Source organism: Xenopus laevis, chromosome 5L, assembly GCF_017654675.1.
Source record: "Xenopus laevis strain J_2021 chromosome 5L, Xenopus_laevis_v10.1, whole genome shotgun sequence".
NCBI classification, from domain to species: Eukaryota; Metazoa; Chordata; class Amphibia; order Anura; family Pipidae; genus Xenopus; species Xenopus laevis.
The window spans coordinates 92,787,342-92,811,463 of record NC_054379.1 but is presented as its reverse complement, the minus strand read 5'-3'; the positions used below and the strand labels follow the sequence as shown (position 1 = coordinate 92,811,463).

At 39.8% G+C, this 24,122-nt stretch overlaps 1 protein-coding gene across 4 annotated transcripts; it reads right to left on the bottom strand.

Annotated features, from left to right (window-relative positions):
- Positions 1-336: 336 nt before the first annotated feature.
- On the bottom strand, positions 337-24,122 carry LOC121393742 (inhibitor of Bruton tyrosine kinase-like). Of its 4 annotated transcripts, XR_005961306.1 has the most exons (8): positions 23,969-24,122; positions 13,559-14,219; positions 12,443-12,538; positions 10,648-10,772; positions 8,067-8,173; positions 5,441-5,586; positions 4,086-4,203; positions 522-699 (listed from the first exon to the last, which is right to left on the bottom strand). XR_005961306.1 is itself a non-coding variant. In XM_041563094.1 (5 exons), exons 2-5 carry the CDS (start codon positions 13,880-13,882, stop codon positions 681-683), a joined length of 585 nt encoding a protein of 194 aa, XP_041419028.1. In that variant the 5' UTR covers positions 13,883-14,219; positions 23,969-24,122; the 3' UTR covers positions 522-680. The 4 variants fall into 4 exon arrangements, 1 of the variants encoding a protein (XP_041419028.1); XR_005961305.1 differs by lacking the exons at positions 522-699; positions 8,067-8,173; positions 10,648-10,772 and adding an exon at positions 337-416; XR_005961304.1 differs by lacking the exons at positions 8,067-8,173; positions 10,648-10,772.

The following is a 24,122-nucleotide window of genomic DNA, read 5'->3' as shown; positions in this document are numbered from 1 at the left end:
CGCTCACACCGACTCCTACTAAATCACTACCCACTCTGTGCCCCGCAGCTGCTGGTGAGGAGAGCAAAGGAGGGAAGTCGATCCATGGGGAAGGAGAGACACAGCTGTTGCTGGACGCCGGGAGGAGGAAGATGCCTGTCAGTGAATATCCAGGAAGGAGAAATCGATTGCTTGCAGTGTGGATGGTCGCCTTTTCGCCGTTTCTGAAGAGGACAGGAAGTGGATTTTCTGTAAGTTATTTCTTAATAAAGGCTTTGCTTTTTAAAGATTTATTGTCTTGGTGTTTATTTTTCGTTGTGCACTAACGAATTTTTAAACATTTTTTTTTTGATGTTACTGGTCCTTTAAGATGCTCAGGAGCTGCCTTATGTTCCAAAAAGCCCCCTGAAACAAGAACTTTCTTCAGGTTTAGCTGTCTGCAAGACAAAAAATATAAGACACCGTTTGGGTCATGTAACAATCTGAACAAACTTTTCATGTAGAAAAAATATATATAAAAATAGGCAAGAATGTCTTGCTTTGATGCAAGCTTTTTGCACTGATACTCGGACAGAAGGTAAATATCTCCCCTTTCACTGACACAAACTGTAGCGCCATCACTTGCTGACACAAGAGTTATGTTTATATCTTTATGATGAAGTGCGGATACTTGGCGAGGACAACTTACAAATTTTTCTCCATTAGGATCTTGCAAGTATCCTACAAAGCAAGAAATTAAAAATCTCAGCATGAGCACCAAAGTTCACTATTTAATAAAATAAATGCATACGGTATGTATGACAGAGATATTAGTTAGTTAGGTTGGGGGAAAGAAAAGGTATATTTTAATACTTACTTTATACACTTTACATTTACTTTAAATGTCCATTTAAACATGTTATTCATCTTGAATAATATTGGAAGTTTTGGGGGTTATTAACTAAAATCCAAATATATCTCATAATTTAAATAAAAAAAGCTTGTCCAAACTCCCATCCTCAATTTTGCCTTATTTATGAATAAAATAACTGAAATAAAACAAATCGGTAAAAAACAAAATAAAATCGCACAAAACCCTGAATGATATGATTATTTTTCTGACTTTTTTCTCAGAATCACTTATTTCTCCGTGTTTTTGCCCCAAAACCCTGAATTTATCGGATTACCCAGAGCAAAGCTATCTTCCAATTGGGGATATGGACATTTCCCATCGACTTATACAGGACGTCAACAGGTCTGAGATAGCAGATTTTCAGATTCTGTCTTTTTACAGCATAGGGGTAAAATAAATCTTGAAAAAGTTGCGTTTTTTGCCACGAAAAAATTCAAGTTTTTGCCCCAGAAAGCCCGACCAGATAAATTTGAGGTTTAGTTAATAACCCCATTAACGTTGTGGGGGTATTAAGGGAGCCAAATCTGTGACACTAGCCTAAACCAGGACTGTTGTCTTGGAGACTAGCAGACTCTCTTGGAGACTAGCAGACTCAAGATGACCCTACCAAATGATTTCTATGGCCTCCAGGTTCGAACAAATATGAAAAACAGTTGCATCACTTGGAAATAGCAGGACAGCAGTAGTCTAATAAATGCAAAGACCTTAAGAGCGCAGTCACAAAAAAAAAAAGGGGCAACAAAAACCATGAATTTTGGAAAAGCTAATTTTAGTGCCTTGAGGGCTGCCCTACAGAGCATTGATTGGGGCATTAGGTTTTCAGCTAAAAACACAGAACAGAAATGGTTGTCCTTTAAAATGATATTAAATCATTACTGTTCTCAATTTATTCCCTTAAGGACTAAACTTAGAAGCTCTAAGAATCATCCTGTGTGGCTTAATACAGAAGTAAAGAAGTTAATGGGAAAGAAGAGAAAGGCATTTAAAAACTACAAATCTGTAGGGACAGAAGCTGCATTTAATGAATATAAACACTGTAATAAATGTTGTAAATCAGCAATCCGGAAGGCTAAGAAAAGAAACGAAGAGTTAATTGCGGTGGAGGTGAAAACTAACCCTAAAAAGTTTTTTAAATATATTAATAGTAAAAAGATGCAGGTTGAGAGTGTTGCTCCATTAAATAATGGTACCAGTATGGTTGTAACAGATACAGTTAAGGCAAATGTGTTAAATCAGTTCTTTTCTTCAGTGTATACAATAGAGGAGTCTGTGTTCACAGGCTCACTTTATAACTGCCCGAATGGTTCAGCTCAATCTAGTCAGTGGCTGACTCAGGATATGATTCAAAAAGCTTTAATACAAATTAATGTAAACAAGGCTCCAGGGCCTGATGGCATACACCCCCGGGTTCTAAGAGAGCTTAGTTCAGTTTTAGACCAGCCCTTATAGCCCTTATTTCTGATTTTCTCAGATTCACTGTCATCTGGTATGGTGCCTATGGATTGGAGAAAAGCTGATGTTATTCCAATATTTAAAAAGGGATTACGATCTCAGCCTGGCAATTATAGGCCAGTAAGCTTGACATCTGTGGTGGGCAAATTATTTGAAGGCTTGTTAAGGGATCACATTCAAAATTTTGTCCTAATGAATGGCATTATGAGCAACAATCAGCATGGCTTTATAAAGGATAGGTCATGTCAGACGAATTTGATTGCACTTTATGATGTGGTAAGTAAGATTCTGGATAGTGGGGGGGCAGTAGATGTGATCTATTTGGATTTTGCCAAAGCGTTTGATACTGTGCCCCACAAACGACTGCTTTCTAAACTAAGGTCTGTTGGGCTTAATGAAGTCGTTTGCACGTGGATAGGAAACTGGCTACAGGATCGGGTACAGAGGGTGGTTGTTAATGGGACATTCTCTACTTGGAGTAAGGTTCTTAGTGGGGTCCCCCAGGGATCAGTATTGGGTCCACTTTTATTTAACTTGTTCATTAATGACTTAGGGGAGGGTGTTGTAAGTAATGTATCAGTGTTTGCAGATGACACAAAATTATCCAACCCAATTAATTCCATCCAGGATGTGGCATCCTTGCAACAGGATCTTGACAAACTGGCAATCTGGGCAGCTAAGTGGCAAATGAGATTCAATGTTGATAAATGTAAAGTCATGCACCTGGGATGTAAAAATACCCAAGCCACTTATACCCTTAATGGGACTGCACTAGGCAAATCCATTCTGGAAAAGGACCTTGGAGTCCTTGTAGATGATAAACTTGGCTGTAGCAAGCAATGCTAGTCGGCAGCATCAAGGGCAAATAAGGTCTTGAGCTGTATTAAAAGGGGCATAGAATCACGGGAGGAGGGGGTCATTCTTCCACTGTATAGAGCACTTGTAAGGCCCCATCTAGAATATGCCGTACAGTTTTGGTCTCCATCACTCAAACAGGACATTATTGTATTAGAGAGGGTACAGAGAAGGGCAACTAAGATGGTAAAAGGTATTGAAAATCTTAGCTATGAGGAAAGACTGGCCAAATTGGGGATGTTCACGCTGGAAAAGAGGCGCTTAAGGGGTGATATGATAACTATGTATAAATATATAAGGGGATCATATAATAATCTCTCTAATGCTTTATTTACCAGTAGGTCTTTCCAGCTGACACAAGGTCACCCATTCCGATTAGAAGAAAAGAGGTTCCGCCTAAATATTCGGAAGGGGTTTTTTACAGTGAGAGCTGTGAAGATGTGGAATTCTCTCCCTGAATCAGTTGTACAGGCTGATTCATTAGATAGCTTTAAGAACGGGTTGGATGGCTTTTTAGCAAGTAAGGGAATGCAGGGTTATGGGAGATAGCTCATAGTACAAGTTGATCCAGGGACTAGTCCGATTGCCATTTTGGAGAAAGGAAGGAATTTTCCCCCCTCTAAGGCAAATTGGAGAGGCTTCAGATGGGTTTTTTTTCCTTCCTCTGGATCAACTGGCAGATAGTTAATAAAAAAAAAAAGGATGAACTCGATGGACATGTGTCTTTTTTCAACCTTACTTACTATGTTAAAAAATGAAGTGTTCTTTTGAAACTTGGGGTTTTTTATAAACAGAACAGTGTTTTATATTTAAACAGTTAATTAAAGCAAAATGTAGCACATATCAAATACCAAATCGATTTTAACATTGTGACATAGTATAAAAACCTGTAAAATAATATATTTACCTAACTGGCCACCATTCAATCCCACTGTATAAACAGCATCTTTAGTCCACAGAACTGTGGGAAACCTTCCAGCAGCGACCCCTAACACAGTCTTTCCCTTCATGGTTTTGGCCTGAATCTGCAATTAAATTAATAATACTTTAATAATCACTTGGAAGTAATCCAGACAGCAAGACACTTTAGTAGTCCCAATATTCAAACTGACTCATTCAGTTTAACGTATCACTGTAATGGAATAGTTTTATAATAAATCAATCCTAAAAGTAGCTTAGCAATACATTTAAAATGAAAAGAATTTCCTAAATGTAATCTTTTTTTTTCTTTTAAGTTTGTAGCCTGCCACACTCTTCTCTTGTACGAAAAACATAACTGGTCTTAAATGGTAACTTTTATAAAAGTATTGCAGTATTTTAAGTTATAACTGTAACTATAGAGGTCCGTGGCTCTTTATTTATTGTTTCCCTGGTCTCTCTCTCTCCCAGGCAGTAATATAGGAAGGGTTAACTATAGCAATGTGGATCAGTACATATAAAATGAAATATTTGGTCATGATATTCTTATAATTTTGAACAGGTTAGCTTTCCTTTCCTATAAGTGTCATTGGCATTTTGCTACACTATACACATATAAATAGAATTATGTACTCTTTGTCATGTGACAAGAGATTACTGAGCACTGTTTATAGGCAATAGAATCTGAAGTCAGGCAATAGGCAATGTGCGCACCATGAGGCATATAATCATCTATGAATAGCTTCCGCTTTAAGAATGTTCTCATTGCATTTGTTGCAGTCGGTGAGTGACTTCTGTAGACCTCACTCACTGGAAATGAAACCGGGTGGACTTCCATGTAATTGTGTCCGATTTGCATCAAAATTAATTTTGGTTAATTGTATGCAGTTGCACCAGGAACAGCAAAATTGCATCAGACTCATGACCCCTTTGTGACTGCAATGATGCTGAAGTTCCAGGAAAAATAATATGGGGATTGTGCTCAAAATTGCACTTTGCTCACTGCACTAGTTTATGTAAATGAGCCCTACAATCTTGCATACGTAATGCAATCTCCATATAGATTTATTTTTTTTGGAATTCTAGACAAATGTAACACTTTCTTGGATTTACTACAGGTATTGGCTCAAAAGCTTAGAAAGAAGTTTCCACAAAGGATTTTATTTCATTTCTAGGAGGAGGATTTACAGCCAAACATTTTAACAAAATATGCTAAACGAATGCAAAGTTATATATGCTTCATAATTTGGGTTAGGAAGAAAGTTGTAGCATATATAAGACCATTATAGACGTATTAATTTCACATTACCATTCACCTTACTCGTCTATTCAATATTCACATACCTGCCTTGGAACATTTGAATTTGGAGGGGGGTATTTAGTCCAAATGTGTAAACATATCCATCTTCCGTTAGAACTACTGTGTGATCCTTTGCTCCAGCGACCTGAGTACATGGATGACCACGAAGACCTTCCACCAGCCTAGGAACCTTGAAAATAAACACACATTTTGTAGCTAAAAATATTATAATTTCACATTTCAATAATGTCAGAAGCTTTTAATAAGACATGCGGCAGAAAATTAAAGGATATTTTTATAAGACTGAATATGGAACTGTATTGAAAAAAAAGAAAAACATCTCATTGGACCCAAATTACAAGAATACAATACTTTAATTGTCCAAAACAAAAATCCACCTTTGAATATTGCAGCCCTGTTACATGAGTTTCTTTAAAGGAGCTATGTATTCATCTGCAATTTTAAATGAATAGTGACAATGTTCCACATTTATCAAGAAAGCATCACTATCAATTTAATAAACTATCCAGCTGCCTCCTTGCAGACCTCTTCTCCCCCGGCTTCTTGTTATGGACTGGTGTTAATGTCGGACCCAGCTTCTGTCCACAATATCTAGTATAAGCAATACTAAAACAACTGGACTTGCTGAGTAATCACTGAAGACATTTCACTACTCATTCAAGCAGCTTCTTCAGTTCAACTGACTAGTTCTCGGCATATAAACTATTCCACTAATCCAATCACAATGGCACATTGTGACTCTTCAGAGAGGTGACATCTGAAACTGATTCTGTGGGGTTACTGTGATAGGTTTACCAAGGTATCCTAGAACAGGTGCTACTTGTAAGAGTTGCATGAATGAATGTGTGAAGTGTTCTGAAACCGCCGGGGTACAGATGTTACAACAGCATTGTATGTATCAGACAGGTGGTGTCGAAGGCCCCCTCTCTGAAGAGTTACAATGTGCCATCGTGATTGGATTAGTGGAAGAGTTTATATGCCGAGGATTTCCAACACCAGTCAGTTGAAGAAGAAGTTGCTCGGATGAGTAGTGAAACGTCTTCAATGATTACTCAGCAAGGCTAGTTGTTTTAGAATTACATATACTAGATATACCATGACCTGGATGAATGAAAATCTTCAGAGTCATTATGTCCACAATGTTTCACTAATGGACAGGAATTCCTTTTAGTGAACTGAAGGAGGTGGTGGCAGCTTTTTCAGCTAGCCCTAATAAGCAGGGCTAAAACAACTTCATGCCATAGCTTGTAAAAAAAAACATCATTCCTGAAATAAAAATAAATCCTTCAAGAGCAATGAAACACAATATTGTCAGTGTTTTGTTACGGCTAAATGCAAGAAAATACCCTGCCATAGGAAATACTGAGAATTGCCTATGTGAAAAATGCATTTGCATGCTTATTTGAGCGATAACGCGATTTGAGTGTTTTGGCAGAGTGAATTCCCAGCATTGTCTATGGCAGAATATCTTCTGGTAAGAAGTTTCTGTAACAAAATGCTGAGCGACAAATAGCACCATGTGTCATTGCCCTAAATACATTATGTCCAGAAATTCTATGTAGACCATACTGTTGATGCAGGTAAAAAATATTTAAATATTTTACTCTTCTGCAGCACTTTCATTCACAGACTGAAAATGTAAGTCATTACTTCTCCTGGGCTGGAATTTGTTAGAGCTGCCTGGCCCAGTTTGACTATGAACATGCTGGTGTGACCAAGATGAAGCAGAGCGAACATAGAAGACTGCTCACCACAGTTTTATGACAAGCCCTTTGACATCAGACTGTTAGTACCCTATGTTCTGAAGGTTTAGATTTCGTTGTATCAATATACCAGTGGAAAAACTAAAATACCGGTATGCTCTGGACCTGGAGTTTCCATAATTAGGATCTTCATGCCTTGAATCTACTAGAAATCTACTAGAAAATCATTTAAACATTAAATAAATCCAAAAGGCTGGTTTTGCTTCCAATAAGGATTAATTATATCTTAGTTGGGATCAAGTACAAGGTACTGTAATCATTTTTAAAAAATTGGATTATTTCATTATAATGGAGTCTATGGGAGCCGGCCATTCTGTAATTTGGAGTTTACTGGATAACTGGTTTCCTGATAACGGATCCCATACTGGTACTTGAAGTGAACTTTTCTTTGAAAGTGCTGTTTTTTAAAATTGTATGAAAAGACAGAAATTTCCTTTTGTTTATGAATTCTTCATAGTGCAAGGGACTTTATCCTTTCTAATGTACAACAGTCCGATACATACTTGATAAAATACAAATTTAACTGAACTTACAAGCTTGCAACCTTTATTCTGCCCTTGACAGCAAGCACATGTGCAGGACAGCATCTGGCCTGTACGATTGACAGCTATTACACGTTCATAAAGAGCAAAGGGTGAAAGTGATGCACTGATGGAGAAAACCCAGGTAATGAAGGCACTGGGAGGGTGCATTAAGAGAAGCACTGGGAGGATACATTTAGAGAAGCCCAATGCACTTATACACTTAAACAAGAGAAAAGTACTCAACTACTTACAGTACATTACTAGAGCAGGTGAAGCAGGTAAATATCACAAACATTGTGGAGCATTACCAATAATATACTATAAACTCTTCTAATCTGGTAATAATGATAAAGTCAGCATACCAAGCATGTTCATCTCCATGTCCAAGACGACCTCCTTGTCCATGTCCGCATGTGTAAACTTGTCCTTTCTGAGACAGGAAGACTGAATGAAATTTGCAAAGTACCATCTGAAAAGAAGGAATGTCACAAAAATAAATACCAAAAACATAACAGAAGGCATATGTCTAACTAGGGGTAGCAGTTTAACTGGTTGAAGTGGTTTGTCCAATTTCATTTTCTTCGACAAAAATATATTGTTTTCATATGACATTTTGCCTATTTATAAAAACTTTGCGAATTATATTTTAGCAAAATATCACCGATATCACTATGTTGGATCATAATGAAATTCCATAATTTCCAATTAAAATTTAGCATTTTCCGCTTAATTCTGTGCAGAACTGGGGCTGAATTAATCTAAACAGTTTAATATGCTTTTGGAATTATCTAAACCTATTTAACATTTTCTCATTTTTATTTCAGATTTACAGCACGTTGAATAATTTCAGTATTTAAGATGTCTGGTGCAGCCCCAATTCTTAAAGGCGTCTTAACATCATTATCAAGTAACAATGGCTTATAAGTAATTAGGGATGCACCAAATCCACTATTTTTGATTCGACCAAACCCCCGAATCTTTTGAGAAAGATTCGGACGAATAGCGGACCGAATCCTTATTTGCATACAAATTAGTGGTGGGAAGGGGAAAACATTGTTTACTTTCTTGTTTTGTGACAAAATGTCACACAATTTCCCTCCCAGCCCCTAATTTGCATATGCAAGTTAGGATTCGGTTAGGCCAGGCAGAAGGATTCGCCAAATCCGAATCCTGCTGAAAAAGGCCAAATCCTGGCTGAACCGAATGCTGGATTCGGTGCATCCCTATAAGTAAAACATCAAGCATACTGGTTGTAATTATGAATTAAAATGCAAACCACTGACATTGAAAGAACACAATTGACTTGTTTATCGGCTACAATTTTGCACCAGGGACAGGACAAAAGGCAGAAAGTGTCCAGCAGTTACTACAACTTAATGGATGTGCAAGGGAATCATTCCCATGAGAAAACTGTACATGTTTCCTAAGCAATCTTTGCTAGGCCCTTAGGAAACATTACTGAGGTCTATAGCAAGAGCTGATCTTTAAGTACCAGTGAGATTTCCCTTTCTAAGGTACAGTTGGCTCTGATAGGGCCTTGCTACTACCAAAACACAGCCCCCTTTTGAATAAGTAAAAAAAAAAAATGAATGGGCAGACAAAATGTTGAATTCAAGTGGAGTGCAAACTTATTTAAGGCACAGTACAGCACCTAGTTTTAATACGGCTCTTGCTAAACATGCTTTTTGCCTGTTTCTTTAATTAAGAAATATTAATGGTTTTTGTTATTTCTTGCACTCAACAAATCAAAATTGGATAGTGAAAATTAAATCACATTTTACTAGCAAGAGCACAATCAAATCAAGAGTCCACTGAGAAACCTCTACATAGAGCGCTTCTCTTATTACACAGCCTAATGCTGCCCAATTGCCCATAGAAGGGCCGACAAAAATTGCCAACTCGTACATGGCAGAGCAATAGTGGGAAGCACTTAGTCAACAAACAAAATGTTTGAGAGAAAGCTACTAATAGAGACCAAGGGAGGTTGGACATACGTAAATGCCATTAAGCCAAAATGTCTTTGTATCACACCATTTCAGAACTTACTCGGTTCCACACATATGTTTATATCTTTGGTTATGCTGCTCTAGTTTTGTTTGCATTTTTTATGCAAAAATAAATAACAACACACTAAGAAAATAACATCTGCTGATTCGGTCCCTCTACAATAAGTCAGCTTATTGGCCTGTGTATTGGTCCAACAGCAGATCTGTCCAAAAGAGATCAGTCTGAAAATCAGCCAGATTTCAATTTGGCAGGTGTTGATGAAGTTCTCAGATGATGGAGGTAGGCCCTCAGTGTATGATTAGCCCGAGTTGGCCCAGCATGCAGATGGCCAAATGAGCATATCTGGCTGTGTATGCCCACCTTAACAAGCTGCAGCTGGGGGATGGAGGAGTTTTGCTTATACACAGTAGTAATGTGCAGACTGACCACTGGATGGGCAGGTTTAGGTGAAATTTTGCCAACCATTGCGGGTTAGGGTTGGTTGCGGGTCAGACTGGGAAAGTACACACTGTATGTCCTTTGCTCATGAAGATTCCCTGTCTTTTAAACAGAGGTGGGCACAGACATAGCATACAAAGTACGGGTTGAGCGTGGGTAAATGGCTACAATGGCAACATTTTGCAGTTATTGTTGGGTACAGAGATTTTCCTGAGCTGCTCATCACTAATACACAGAGCTTTCTAGTGGACCGCTGATTTGTATGTACCCCTATGAGTCAGGAAGCTACTTTACTATCTATTTCAGATTTTACACTACTTAGCGCAAGAAATAACAAAACTCGTATATATTTACAAATTATAACAGGTAAAAATCATGGTCAGCAAAAGCCCTATCCAGGTTATTAATGATGAAAACAGGGTATACTAAACCTTTAGTAAAAACTAAAATCATTTACACAAACACACATACTGATAGCATGTGTTTGACCAGCATTACCTGCTTGATATACACTCCAGAACGAGGAAACATTTCCACTAGCTCGGGATGGTGCTTGCTTTGTTGAGTACCATGTCCCAAAGTGAAATTGACATTGTCCCCCCATGTATAAAGCTCAGTGGGATCTTAAACAAAAGGAATAAGAAAAGAATAATGATTTTAGATACCTTAGGAAAGATAATTATAAAATGAGATTTTGTTCTTACTGTAAAATCTTTTTTTTCTTCAGACAATTGGAGGACCCAGGAACCGCCAATGAGCAAAAAAACTGGCAGAGTGTACAGGTTTTGTTTTTACTTTATTGGCTCTACCCCTCCCAGCCACCCCTCAGTCTCAATTACAAAAATAACTCAGATAATCACAACTGAAAAAGGCAATTGATCAAAAAGAGGAATTTACTACATCAAATTTCTTACAGGATATTGGTAGACTTCTACTTACAGCTGGGGTAAAGGCAGAATGAGGGTAGAATAATTTTCTGGTTAAAGAGGAATGTCACAAGAATGTGCAGGCAGGCGCACCTATTATTTCATAGTACATGGCCTGAAATATACCCCCAAGAATATGGCCAACATATTGATAGCTGAACTGTCAGAGGTACACAGGAAAGATGGAGAGTTGGCTCTTTACCAGTGTACTGTACAATTACTTGCCAGTGTCTGGATCCTGCGGTTGGATGCTTTTCCTCTACTGATTGCTTCCGGGTCAACCCATATCCAAAGGGGGAATTCTATTTTTTCTCAGCAGGTTACATATTCACTATAACAAGGGATACAAAGACTTTCTAAACTTTTTCAACCTCAAGGTTGTTCCTGTAGCAATTGTGCTTCACTGTAGGGCTGATGGCATATCGGTTTATTCCCTATGAAGGATACTTCTGCAAAAAACAAGCTTTCCCTGCACAGGGTTTCCTCTTCCCCTGCTGTTATGTCAATCTGCTGAGCCGGGGAGGAGTGGAGCAACATCCAACAAACCCACATGTTATTAAAACTATTCAGCAGACAACAGATTACAGAAGCCTCCTGCATAGGGAGTTAAACTCTGGAGCCTAGACCTGCAGTTATCTTCGATCAGACTCTTTTTTCGCAAAAATCGATTTACTAAAATAAGTAAAAGTAAGAAACGTGATCAGTGAAGGGGTATTCGTAAAAAAAAAATGCACTGCCATGTTTCTAAACTCTCCCAGGTGTCCCTCAGCAGTTTCCGACCCTTGCGTATGCAGGAAGATTTAGGGTAATTGTACACATAACTGTTTGTGCCAAGAAGATGGTGGCAAAGTGCCTGAAAGCACCTATATTGTATTAAAATGTGATGGCCTGCCAGCAAGCAATAGTTACAGTGAGATGCAGTAGTCTGCATTTCTAGGTAACTAACGCCTGACAAGCTCCTTGCATATTCACTATAATTCAAGTCACCGTTGATTTCTGGTACAATAAAAGTGTGTTGCACCTGTAGGACCATCCAGGTGTCCCAGTTTAATGTGAATATCAAACTTGATATTTTTGTAATATAAGGAGTGCTTGGAAGTACTACACTATCATTGTTTTATTTGGGGAATACCTTTGAGGTATCTGGCAAAGTATGTTTAGAAAACTCAAAAGGAAAGCAATGTAACTTGTGTAGGGGTGCGGTGAACATGTAATGATTGGATTATTAATTATACAAGCACAAGGCACACTAGTGTTTACATCCAGCTACCTACTGAAAGTTGTACTGAGTACATCAATAAGTGAATAATATTCTGTTTTTAAACTTGGAGGTTAGGGCAAGAAAGTAGAAAAATTATAAATCGTACCACTAGTTTTGAAACAATGTGGGGAGGTCTGTCTTTCATTACCAGATCCAACGGAGTATATCCATCTTTATCTTGAATGTAAAGGTTACTGCCATGCTATGAGAATAAAGAAAAGCGACACTTAAAACCAAATTTGTTTTTATACAAGAACATGTAACATTCCGACATTCATAGATTGATATTTTTTAAAAAAAAAGTATTTGGAAATATACACAGTATTTATAATGCAATGCAAGTTGCTGTCAAACAGGAATTACTTTTATACACATGGTGTTTGTACCTGCAATGAAGGTGCTGAATGTGGAACTAACAAATTGGCATATTTAATACCTTACTGTGGCTATTAAATGCTATTAATGATACATTTTCAAATGTTCACTTTGCTCTTCATAACTTTAATTCTTTTATATACAGTCTGATGTAAGTCTCCACTATTTGAAAACTGCCTAGGTTAAAATATTAATCTTTCCCACCTATAAAACTGAAGTGCCATGCAAATCCTGATGGCCTGTTTATTCAAGTTGAAGTTAATACAAGTCAGAATATATACAACAGCAAAAAAACTTGGGTTTACCTGCTCTGCAGGGGCAAGGCTTCAAAATGCTAGTGACCCAGACTTTACCAACCTATGTATGCTATAGTGAATTTCATTAAACCTGATTTGCTAAACCGTTTAAAGGAACAGTAACATCAAAAAATGAAAGCGTTTTAAAGTAATCATAATATACTGTAATGCACTGGTAAAACTGTTCTGTTTGCTTCACAAACACTACTATAGTTCATATAAAAATACTGCTGTGTACCAATGGCAGAAATTGAAAAAAGGCTATATGGGACAGGTTAAATAGTGGATAACAGATAATGGTGGTAGAACATAATTGTGTTATCTGCTACCTGCTGTGTAACCTGAGCCTTTTGTTCTATGAATGACTGCCCCCCATTGCTTCACAGCATCTTATTTATATAAACAATAGTAGTGTTTCTGAAGCAAACACAACAGTTTTACTACTGCGGGGCAACACTGCATTATATTTGTATTACTTTAAAACACATTTTTTGATGTTACTGTTTCTTTAATTAGAACAGAAAAAGTTCCATGTGTCTAATATTACTCACCTTTAAAAGGGATAACGCACAATCGATATGTCCATAGAAAATGCTTCTGTGTAATGCTGTCCATCCTGATTCTTTGTCTTTGACAGCCAAGTCAACACCTTTTCCTGTAATTAACCAATCAAGTACATTTTTCTTCCCACAGGATGCCGCAATATGAGTAGCATTCCGCCCAAAGTCATCTTTGAGTGTAACAGCATTACAGCAATAAGAAGAAAGGAAGACCTTTATGTGTTGCTCACTTGCTCTAGTCACCACAGAAATAACATCCAAAGCATGCTGGAGAGAGCGACTACGTGTAGTGCACTCGGGCCATACTCTTTCCATTTCTTTTCAAGCTGACAATTCTTCTTGGCAAATGTCACTACAGTGGATGTGGATTCCAAAAAACAGCCCGCATACCACAGAAAACTCATACCATGATATCCATTATAGGTTTTTGTGCTATATGAATAGATTTGGCACTTCAATACACTTAATCATAATATTAGAAAATAAATCCCTTACAACCCACCTCCACGAGTTTATAAGTAAATGTTTGTGCAATATATTCTTGTTATGTTAAAGGCATAAGTCCAGCAGCAATATATAGAAGGATGTAGAGGGAGGGACAGCCCTCCACTCAAACTTCTGTCCTTTCAGATCTCCATGATTGCAAATATATCTGGGTAAAGAACAAAAAAAGAGAAACACAGCTTATATACAAGAGTATACTGCAAAAAAAAAAATTAACATAATTGTTAAAAGCCATTATTTTATTACATTCACTGCTCTAGTGTGTGGTAAAAAAAACCTCACATTTAAATGTAATCACACAATCAAGATATTGCACAGAGAGTGTGACTCCATTTTATCCAATTGATTAATTTTCTTAATTATTTCATTTTTCTCTGTAATAATAAAACAGTAGCTTGTACGTAATCCAAACTAAGATACAATGAATCATTATTGGAAGCAAAACCAGCCTATTGGGGGTATTTAATGTTTACATGATTTTCAGATAGACTTAAGGTATGAAGATCCAAGTTATGGAAAGATCCGTTATAGGGAAAATCCCAGGTCCCGAGAATTCTGGATAACAGGTCTCATACCTGTACTTAAATGGTTAAGGGAGTTGCAGTTGTTAAATGGCACACAAGCACATCTACCATAGGGACAGACACTCCTATGACAGTCCTGTGTAGCAAAGGCCAGAGAGAACAAGAGACCACAATTGGAGTTAGGGAAGCTGTGTATATCGCCTATTTATTACAGAACTAAATAAAAACATTTTTAGTGCTTTAGAAAAAATTACAGCATTTTCAAAGTAGGCTTCTTATAAAATATACATTACTAAGAAACAGCCAGCTTGTGATGATTTAACTAATTACACACAACTAAGGTGGATTAACACTGAATACCAGGACTAAGAGGATTTTGCTGAACAGCAATTTCTCCCATTAAACCGTAAGGAATGAATCAGTGTGCTATGCTTATGAATAAGAGCATGACACAAAGTTGATTTAATATGTTTATGTTCAAATAAGTATGAATTTTTACCCGATACTATGGGTGGTGATGTTAGTTAGCATATTCTTCATACACAATATCCTTCTTACAGAATATCCTTCGTAAAAAAGAATATGTTCATGTTTATATCGCTGCTCAGTTTCAGTAACATTTATACCAACGGTACTACTGTCCTGGAAGCTTATTTAGGAAATCTGAAGTTGAGATTAAATTAAGTTATAAATAATCCAAAATCAAGCTTCACCCCTAGAGTCCTGAATTGGGTATCTGTGGAATACCCACAAAGTGTTTAAGTGTTGGGCAGAAAGACTAAAGATCCCTGACCATGCTGGAGTTCCAAGAGGTACCCTGCTTTAGTACCCAGGCTGATTGCGGTATTTCATGTAGAGCAAAATGAACACCTCTTGAACACACAAAACAAATGAAAGTGTGATCTGTATGATCTAAACCATAATGCCTCAATATGATAAAAATGTATATAAAGAATAGGTACATTTCCTACAAGCCAGCGACAAACTAATCAACTCACAGGAACCCTCAAATTAGTGGTAGCAATTTTGCCCCAAGAAGACTAAACCAATTTCTAAATTAAAGGTTTACGTTACATTTAACACTGAAATACAGTAAAAAATATAGATTGTAAGTTGTCACATGTGATTCTTATAACAAATGCAGTACTATGTAACTCTACGAGGCAGATTTATTGTCTATACTGTCAAATTCAACTAGGGAATTATTCAAACTCGATTACATTTTTTTTAAAAAATTGGAAATTTAGAGATATCAAACTCTGGCCCTTTAAGAATTCAAATTTGACTATTAGTCACCTAAAACCTGCCGAATTACTGTTAAAGTCAATGGAAGAGGTCCAGGGTCAATTTGGAGATGTTTGCAGCCTTTTCGGAGAAAAAAAACTCTAATTGAGTTTAATCAAATTCGATTATTGTTTTTAAATCGTTTAAATTTATCCCAGTTTTATTAATTCGATTTTTAGAAATCAATTTCGACTACTCGAATTTCGAATTTATGGGAGTTTATGGGAGTTTTGAAAAACTCACATGAATTCAATATTCCACCCTTGATAAATGTGCCTCCCGTGTTTTATGTATATGTATCTTTGTTGATTTGTTGCAGTGATTGCCCCCCATGTCTTATATAGATACATACAGTACACACAGTTGATATGTACATATTTTTTGATTATCACCTAACACGTATCTCAAACTGTTTTGTGTTGATACCATATGAATTTCTTTCTGACTCACAGTTTGGCAGGCTGTTAGCCAAACTCTTATTCCACTGCTGCACAATTTAACTGTAGATACAGTAAAGATAAAAAAGAAAAAGAAAAAAAGACATTAGGCCATCAAGTTCAACCTATGTGAAACCTTGCTATCCATAATGATTCAGAGAAGGTTAAAAAAAAAAAACAGTCAGGAACCATCCCCAATTTGCTTCACAGAGGTAAAACCAATACCTGGATCAACTTGTATTAACCCTTTGCCTGCCAACGATACATGTGCCACATTTTATGCAAAGTAACAGGTTTAAAGTTACACTATGGGGGAAAAGGCATTGCCTAGCAACACACTTTTCCTAAACCATCCTTAACCTGGGAATCCACCGGCAGGGAAAACAGGATTTTTGATACTCACCGTTAAATCCGTTTCTCTGTAGTCAAAAGGGGGACACAGGGACGATGGGGTTAAGCTCCATCCTCCAGGAGGCAGGACACTTAAATAAAAATTAAAGGGGGCGTGCCCTATTGTGCTTAACCCTGCACACTGTGCTCTAGCCTTCAGTTTGTCCCAAAGACTTTGCAACCAGAACAATAAGAACAGTAACCATAAGCCGAGGTAAACCAGGAACTATCCTGGAACGAACAATGGTTAAGCTCGTTCTAATGGGCGGGAAGCCCTGTGTCCCCCTTTTGACTACAGAGAAACGGATTTAACGGTGAGTATCAAAAATCCTGTTTTCTCTGTCGTCTTAGGGGGACACAGGGACGATGGGGACTTAACAAAGCAGTCCCAGAACCGCAGGGTGGGAACGAGCTTAAATAGACCCAATAGTGAAAGGTAGACTGTAACACTCTTGACCGAGGGAAGCCTGGGCTGAGGAGGGAGTGTTGAGTCTGTAATCTTGCAGGTATGTACAACCAGGCAGCTGCCTTGTAGCTGTGGCCCAGTGGGTCAGAATGTATCACGCCCAAGAAGATCCCACTGCTTAAATGGGCTCGGATACCTTCTAGTAGAGACCTTAGTTCGAAAATATGTCTGATAAGCGATAATCGGATGTACTTGGCAAAGGAATCATGGAAGTTGCCTGACCTCTTCGAGGTCCCGCTGGTAAGAAGAGAGAGCGAATTGCGGAAGAACGTAACCGTTTCCTGTATCCCCGGAGTGCTCGGATTTCGTTGTTTGTAGAAGTTGGGCGCAGCGATGGCACTAAAATCTCCTGATTAATATGAGATGGAAGAATGAAGGAACTGTACGTACTATTTGCTTTATCTTTGTGAACCGGAGAAGCTGGATTATGGAACGGTGCCCTCAGCTCAGACACTCTCCTGGTTGATGAAATGTCATCAAAAATGCCACCTTGCAGATGAGCCATTTACAAAGATTGAGTTCAGATATTCAAATGCTGGGTCCAGTAAGACTTAGGTACGAGATAAGATCCTAACCTGTGGCAGGTGGGCGAAAAAGGACCGAGCTACAAGTGCTACTCCTTGCAGAAATGCACAATGCATCTTTCACCGCTAACAGAGGCTGGTGAGATAGATACCCGTAACCTTAGAGAGCTAGCTGTAAACTCCGCTGCAAAAATAATGATACCCTTGGAATGTGGAGTTCCAGGAAGGACAAGTCAGCCTCTTCACATCAGTTAATGTACAAGTGCTACATCTTGTAATAGGCTCTCGAGAAGTAGATTTGAGTGCCATGAGTATTGCATATATGAATTCTTCTGCTTGCCCTTGTCTTCACCAGCTGTACGCAGACATCCCGTCAAGGCGAATAGACCCGGAGTGAGGTACATTGGACCTTGCCACAGGAAATTCAGTACTGCCCTCTCGTCAGATAGGTTGTACCTAGGCCCGTACTGCAATCCGCAACACGTTGTGTCTGGAGCCTGTATAGAACTACTACTAATGCCGTGGAGATAACGGTCTGATTTTCTAGCGGACCCGAGGTAGTATAGTGAGAAGAGGGAGGATTGCGTTGGATCAAACTCCCCCTCGAAGTGTCATGGCATCCAATCTAGATGCCAATGTGTCTAGGCAGCCAGTGAGAATCCTGGAAGTCGTCTGTTGGCATTGAAACCCGTTAGATATATCTGAGGCTGTCCCCAGAGATTCGCAGGTTCCGTGAATGCTTCTGGGTAAAGCACCGCTTCACCTGGATATACCTGGTTTTGTCTGAGGAAGTTTGCTACAATGTCGGGCATTCGTAGCATGTGTATAGCTGATAGTCTTACAAGCTTTCTTCCACCCAAACTCAGGCTTTGTCCACTGCTGCTAGTGCTTCTCTGCTGCCCGTTTCTCCTTGTGAATTTATGTAGGCTACAATGGTGACATCTTCGCTGTAGACATACACCAGTTTTGCTTGTAACCGATGTGCCCATATGTTTAGTGCTAGTTTTACAGCTCGTAACGGCAAGGTATTGATTGTCAGCATGAGCTCGTCTGCGCGGACAGGTTGCTCTATATTGCATTCCGGTCTTGCAGACTGGCACATGTGGGTATCACATTCCATTTGAAGTCTCCCAAGACTGCCCTATGGTTAGGTTGTTTGGCTGTAACCATTACTGGAGAGCCGTCCTAGTAGAAACAGGTTGATGATTCTGGACAGAGGATCCCCTTTTTCATGGTGATTCATTTTGTCTGAAGAGGACGCAAGTGTATCTATGCGAATGGAACCGCTTCTGTGGTCAAGACCATTGGCCCCAGCTCTCTCATTACGAAGAGACTTGTTGGTCTCTGAATGGAAAAAACAGTGAAAACGATTTGACCTCTGACCCTGTCCTGTTTGTCCCATGGGAAACATAGCGACTGTGTAAATGTGTTGTGGACATGGTATCTGGGAGCTGGGTTGTAAGTTGGATTCTTTACTGCTTGATAGCCCACTGGACTTCCTGAAGTATCAGCATGGTTCGGATCCCGAGCCTTCCTGGCCTTGTCTTCCGACCTGGTCTTGAGTAAAGATCGTCCAGGTGTGGGTGACAGAACTCCCCTGCAGTCGCAAGGTTTCTGCAGATCCTGCCATCAGAATACGAAGAGAGTCAAAACTGTAGTGCTACCAACCGGTAGTGGCGATTCGCGAGGAAAATCGAATATACCTCTGGTGAGGTGGCCATATGGGAACGTGCAGATAAACCCCCTGGATGTCTACTGACATCATTAGTTGCATTGAATCAGTTATTGTAGGGTTTCCATTTTGGAACGCATGAGCTTGTTCAATTGTTTGAAGCCAAACCACAGTTGGGAACTATGAAGCGTTGGTTTTACACCACCAGATTTCTTCGGCTGTGGTACCTGTACAATAGTTCTAGACTGCTCCATCCTGGCAATAAGTTTAAAGAGGGGGTGTTGGGGTGCGATGGCCCTCCTGGCAAATGAACTTCCGGGAGGGGGTGGGGTTTAGGGATGTGACGTCTAGGAGTTATCCTTCTGTCACCCTTTGTTGACTCATGCAACCAAGGAATGAAGGCTTCGACCTTCTAGATGGTCGGTTGTTATCGAAGTAACTTGCCCCATATCTCTTCCCCCGATTTTGAAGGAGATGCCCCGTCGTGAAGTAGTCTTGTTCTCTGAGTACTTGAATGCACCTTGGCCACAACAATTTTGACGCTTAGCCGATCCTGGAAATCTGGATCTAGGTTGGGCCAGGAGGGTAGTTCGCCTGTAAATTGAGCAATGATTTTCGCAAGTTCTTCTCCACATAACCATTGCCCTAGGACTGAAAATGACAGATGTCTTTGAACGGGGGTCTGCTTGAGCAGTTTTTGATGCACAGGTTCTTCCCACAGCAACAGACAGAACCAAATGCGGGCCATTTTTGAGAAGTATCTAAGGAGGTAACACATAGATAAATCAATGCATCTGCTGTTTCCTGAGTGGCTTACAGATCACTTCTCAGTACTCCCTTCTCAGAAATCCTTCATTATCGATCCAGGTTTGAATGGCTATGGACACCCAGCAGATGCCAGACATAGTTGTAGTGCTGACACGAAGATAATTTGCTCTTAACAGCATTTTTACCGTTTAACTGCCGGGTCCCTGATGCTGCCGCCTTTAGTTATTGGCACGTGGTAATTTTGACAGTCTAGATTCCGGATTATCTATACCGAGCCTTCGTATTGCCAAGGGATCTGGCTACTTGCCTACCAGTTCCTTTGGAAATGGATATTACAACTTCATTTTAGCTCGGAATTTTCTCTCAGGAGCATTACATTCCTCTTGCAGTAGACTGTTTATGAGAGACTTAGAATCTCAAACACACCTTCCTGATTCCGTCAATTTCATATTGACTCTCTCTTTCCTTACTCGCATCATGAATTTATACTTCCCTACCAGAATTATTGGAAGGTGAAAGTTTTTCCCCCACAGGGAAAATGCCCAGTCAGGAATTGACCTGACTGATAATTACAGTGAAGTCATCCTAGGGTTAGTTCATGTGCTACCCGATGACTAATGACTGCCAGTCTTTTCCTAAATTTACAGCAAAAACAGGCAATCCTTGTCGTGATGCTAAGGAATTAGGGAGGTGACTTGCCAAAAGAATCTTATGGTGATACAACATAGCTGCCTCCCGGTTCCTGTTTATAGTCTTTAGTGGCATACCTTGATTGGTACTGCTACTGGACTGGGGTTGTTATCTGAAGCAGATTTGGCCCCTTGCCCCACTGAACAGCACCGCACATGCAATAAACCACCCGTGCTGTGGGGGGTACTCTCTCTCCTCCCCCGGCTTAGCTGTAGCCCACTGGCCTACCTGCTGTCATTTGTGGGCCCCTGCTGGTGATCATGCATGCATGAGTTGAATAACTGATGCTGGTACAGGAGAGCCTTAGGCACTGCGGATTTGACCTTTTTGCACCGCCAGAACGTGCTCGGTATCTTTGTGGCAGTAGCTGCATAGCCAAAACACCACCATGCAGCTCGCAGCCGATGTGCACCGCTAGTATTACAAAATGGCCGCTGGAACGCATTTGTGTTCCAGCAGCGCGTGCGGCAATGCAAATGGCGCCGGACTCTCAGACCCTCCAGAGTACAGGACCTCACCTCAGCCTCCTGGCGATATGAATGCTAGCAGCGCATTCGGTTACCGACCGGTAATTATGCAGGAAGCAGCCGCTCTGCGCCGCTATTATTTCAAAATGGCCGATGGAACGCATATGCGTTCCAGCGGCGCGCGGCAATGCATAATGGCGCGGGACTCTAAGTCCCTCCTGAATGAAGACGCTCACCTCTGCCTCCTCTCCTGGCGATATGAATGCTCGCAGCGCATTCGGTTACTGACCGGCATGATGCAGGAAGCCATCCAGGAGAGGTAATAGCCGGCACTGAGGGACCAATTGAGCGCTATTCCGAGGAAGGGAGGAGACAGAAATGTTGGTCCTCCGTCACCTGAAGTGAGGTTTAACCCGCAACCAGGGGAAAACTCTTCGGAGGTGGGTTAGGAGGGAGGGAATTCTGCAGCAGAATAGCACCGCTGGAGCCCTCTGCCCATAATTACTAAGGGCTACCACCGGCCAGACCCTCTACCCTCCAGTGAGGCGCAGGCAACGTCTGGATGGTCGTTATAGCCTTCAAGGCTAGGATTTGACCCCGGTGTGCTACTCCATGTTGGGGGCTTACTGTAGAAGAGACAGGTAACCCTGCTCTTAGTATCACCCCAGGTGTCAGACAGGGCTGACCGTAGAATCATATATTCCTAGATAGAGTGCGTAGTCCAACCTCCTGGTAGCAGGACACTTAAAAAACTGAAGGCTAGAGCACAGTGTGCAGGGTTAAGCCCAATAGGGCACGCCCCCTTTAATTTTTATTTAAGTGTCCTGCCTCCTGGAGGATGGAGCTTAACCCCATCGTCCCTGTGTCCCCCTAAGACGACAGAGAAAGAGATGTGTTAATTTCAGCATACTTATATTTTCTCTCTTGCAAAAAAGGCAACCAACTCTATCTTTACTCTATCTAATGAATCTGCCGGTACAACCACTTCAAGGAGAGAAGCTTCACAGCTCTCACCATAATAAGAAGGAAAAAACCTATACACACCTTGAGACATTTCTACTTGTTAATAGGGGATTCAAAACTGCTCTACATATTCTAAAGGGATTGTTTTTGATCACTAGATATTATGCTAGTTCAGAATTTCCCCACAAACTCCATAGACTTTTAAAGTTATTCAAAGTTGTAAAACAGTGCCTGGGCAAGACATTGTGAAATAATTCACATTCATTTATATGGTATTGTATTTCACTTTCTTTCAATGTGAATTGGATACAAATATCACAAGAAGAATGTGTATCACAAATATATTATGTAGAACACTACAAAGTCAAGGTGTGCCATTAAAAATACAAGTTATTTCAGCAAAAGAAAGGTAAATTAACAAAATCCTCCTTAACAGTTAACTTTTAGTATGTCCAATTCTAAAAAAAACTTTTCAATTGGACTACATTATTTATTTATAGCTTTTGAATGATTTGCCTTTTTCTAATGATTTTTTCCAGCTTTCAAAACGGGGGGTTACTGTCCTCATCTAAAAACAAATGCTCTGTAAGGCTACAAATGTATTTCTACCGTTACTTTTTATTACTCCCGTTTCTAATCAGGACCTCTCCTATTCCAGTCTCTTCACCAAATGAATGCATGGTTGTTAGGGTAATTGGACCATAGCAACCAGATAGCCAAAACTGCAAACTGGAGAGCAAATTGTCTAAGAACATCACTATCTGCATCATACTAAAAGTTAACTCTACGAAGGTAAACAATCCCTTTAAGCAGCAGAAACTCCAGAAGTTTTGAGACCTTATTTCCTATTACCATTTAGGTGTGGAAATGAATTTGTTTCAGAATATTGTAGGCCTGAACCACTGTCACAAAAAAGTTTATATCAAAAACGATATAAGTCCCAAGGCCTCTTCAAGTAAAAAATATTAATTTATTGTTATTCATATTAAAACAGTAGCTAGTACATACTACCCCACATACCCCGCGTTTCGCACCCTCCGGCGCTTAGTCATAGGATACACCTATGACTAAGCGCCGGAGGGTGCAAAACGCGTAAGGTGGGGTATGTGGGGTAGTATGTACTAGCTACTGTTTTAATATGAATAACAATAAATTAATATTTTTTACTTGAAGAGGCCTTGGGACTTATATCGTTTTTGATATAAACTTTTTTGTAGTTGAATGCCTTTCTGAACTGGGGCGAGTCCCTTGGGCCTGGCTGATTAACTATATGGACTCCCGATTTTGAATTGAAATATCTGAACCACTGTCACCCTAATCAAGACTTGGGGTTAATAGAAATCTGTGGGACACATTGTGGCAGTTTACAACACTCAATCATCCACCAGATACTCCAACATTCGGCATTACAAACAACAAGAGAGTATAGGCCTTCGAGATATGGCCAGACAAATATCACTGAACTACAGACAAATATCATTGATCTACAACTCCCATGATTAAGCCTCGAAAGCTAATGCTGGCTGCTGTACCTAGTAAAAAGCCAATCCCGTGCATATAACTCTCTCACAGACAGTTTCCATTAGATAAATGCCCATTTCTCCTGTTCAAGATGGCACACCCCCTTGACAAAGCTGCCACCCAGAATGACAGCTGCTAAGGCTCTGCTTTGTCAGCGCGAGTGAAACCCAGAATGATATAGATGCTCTCACCAGTCGCTAGTTGAAGAGACAAAAGCTTGGTTGGCACGTAAAATCTACAAAGACCACCTCGGCCATTAGGCTACAGTAAGAACATAGTAACACTGCCGGCAGTCGTAGCGTTAGCTCCGAGAGCATCTTGTCCATTGGCAGTAAGCTGCACTGT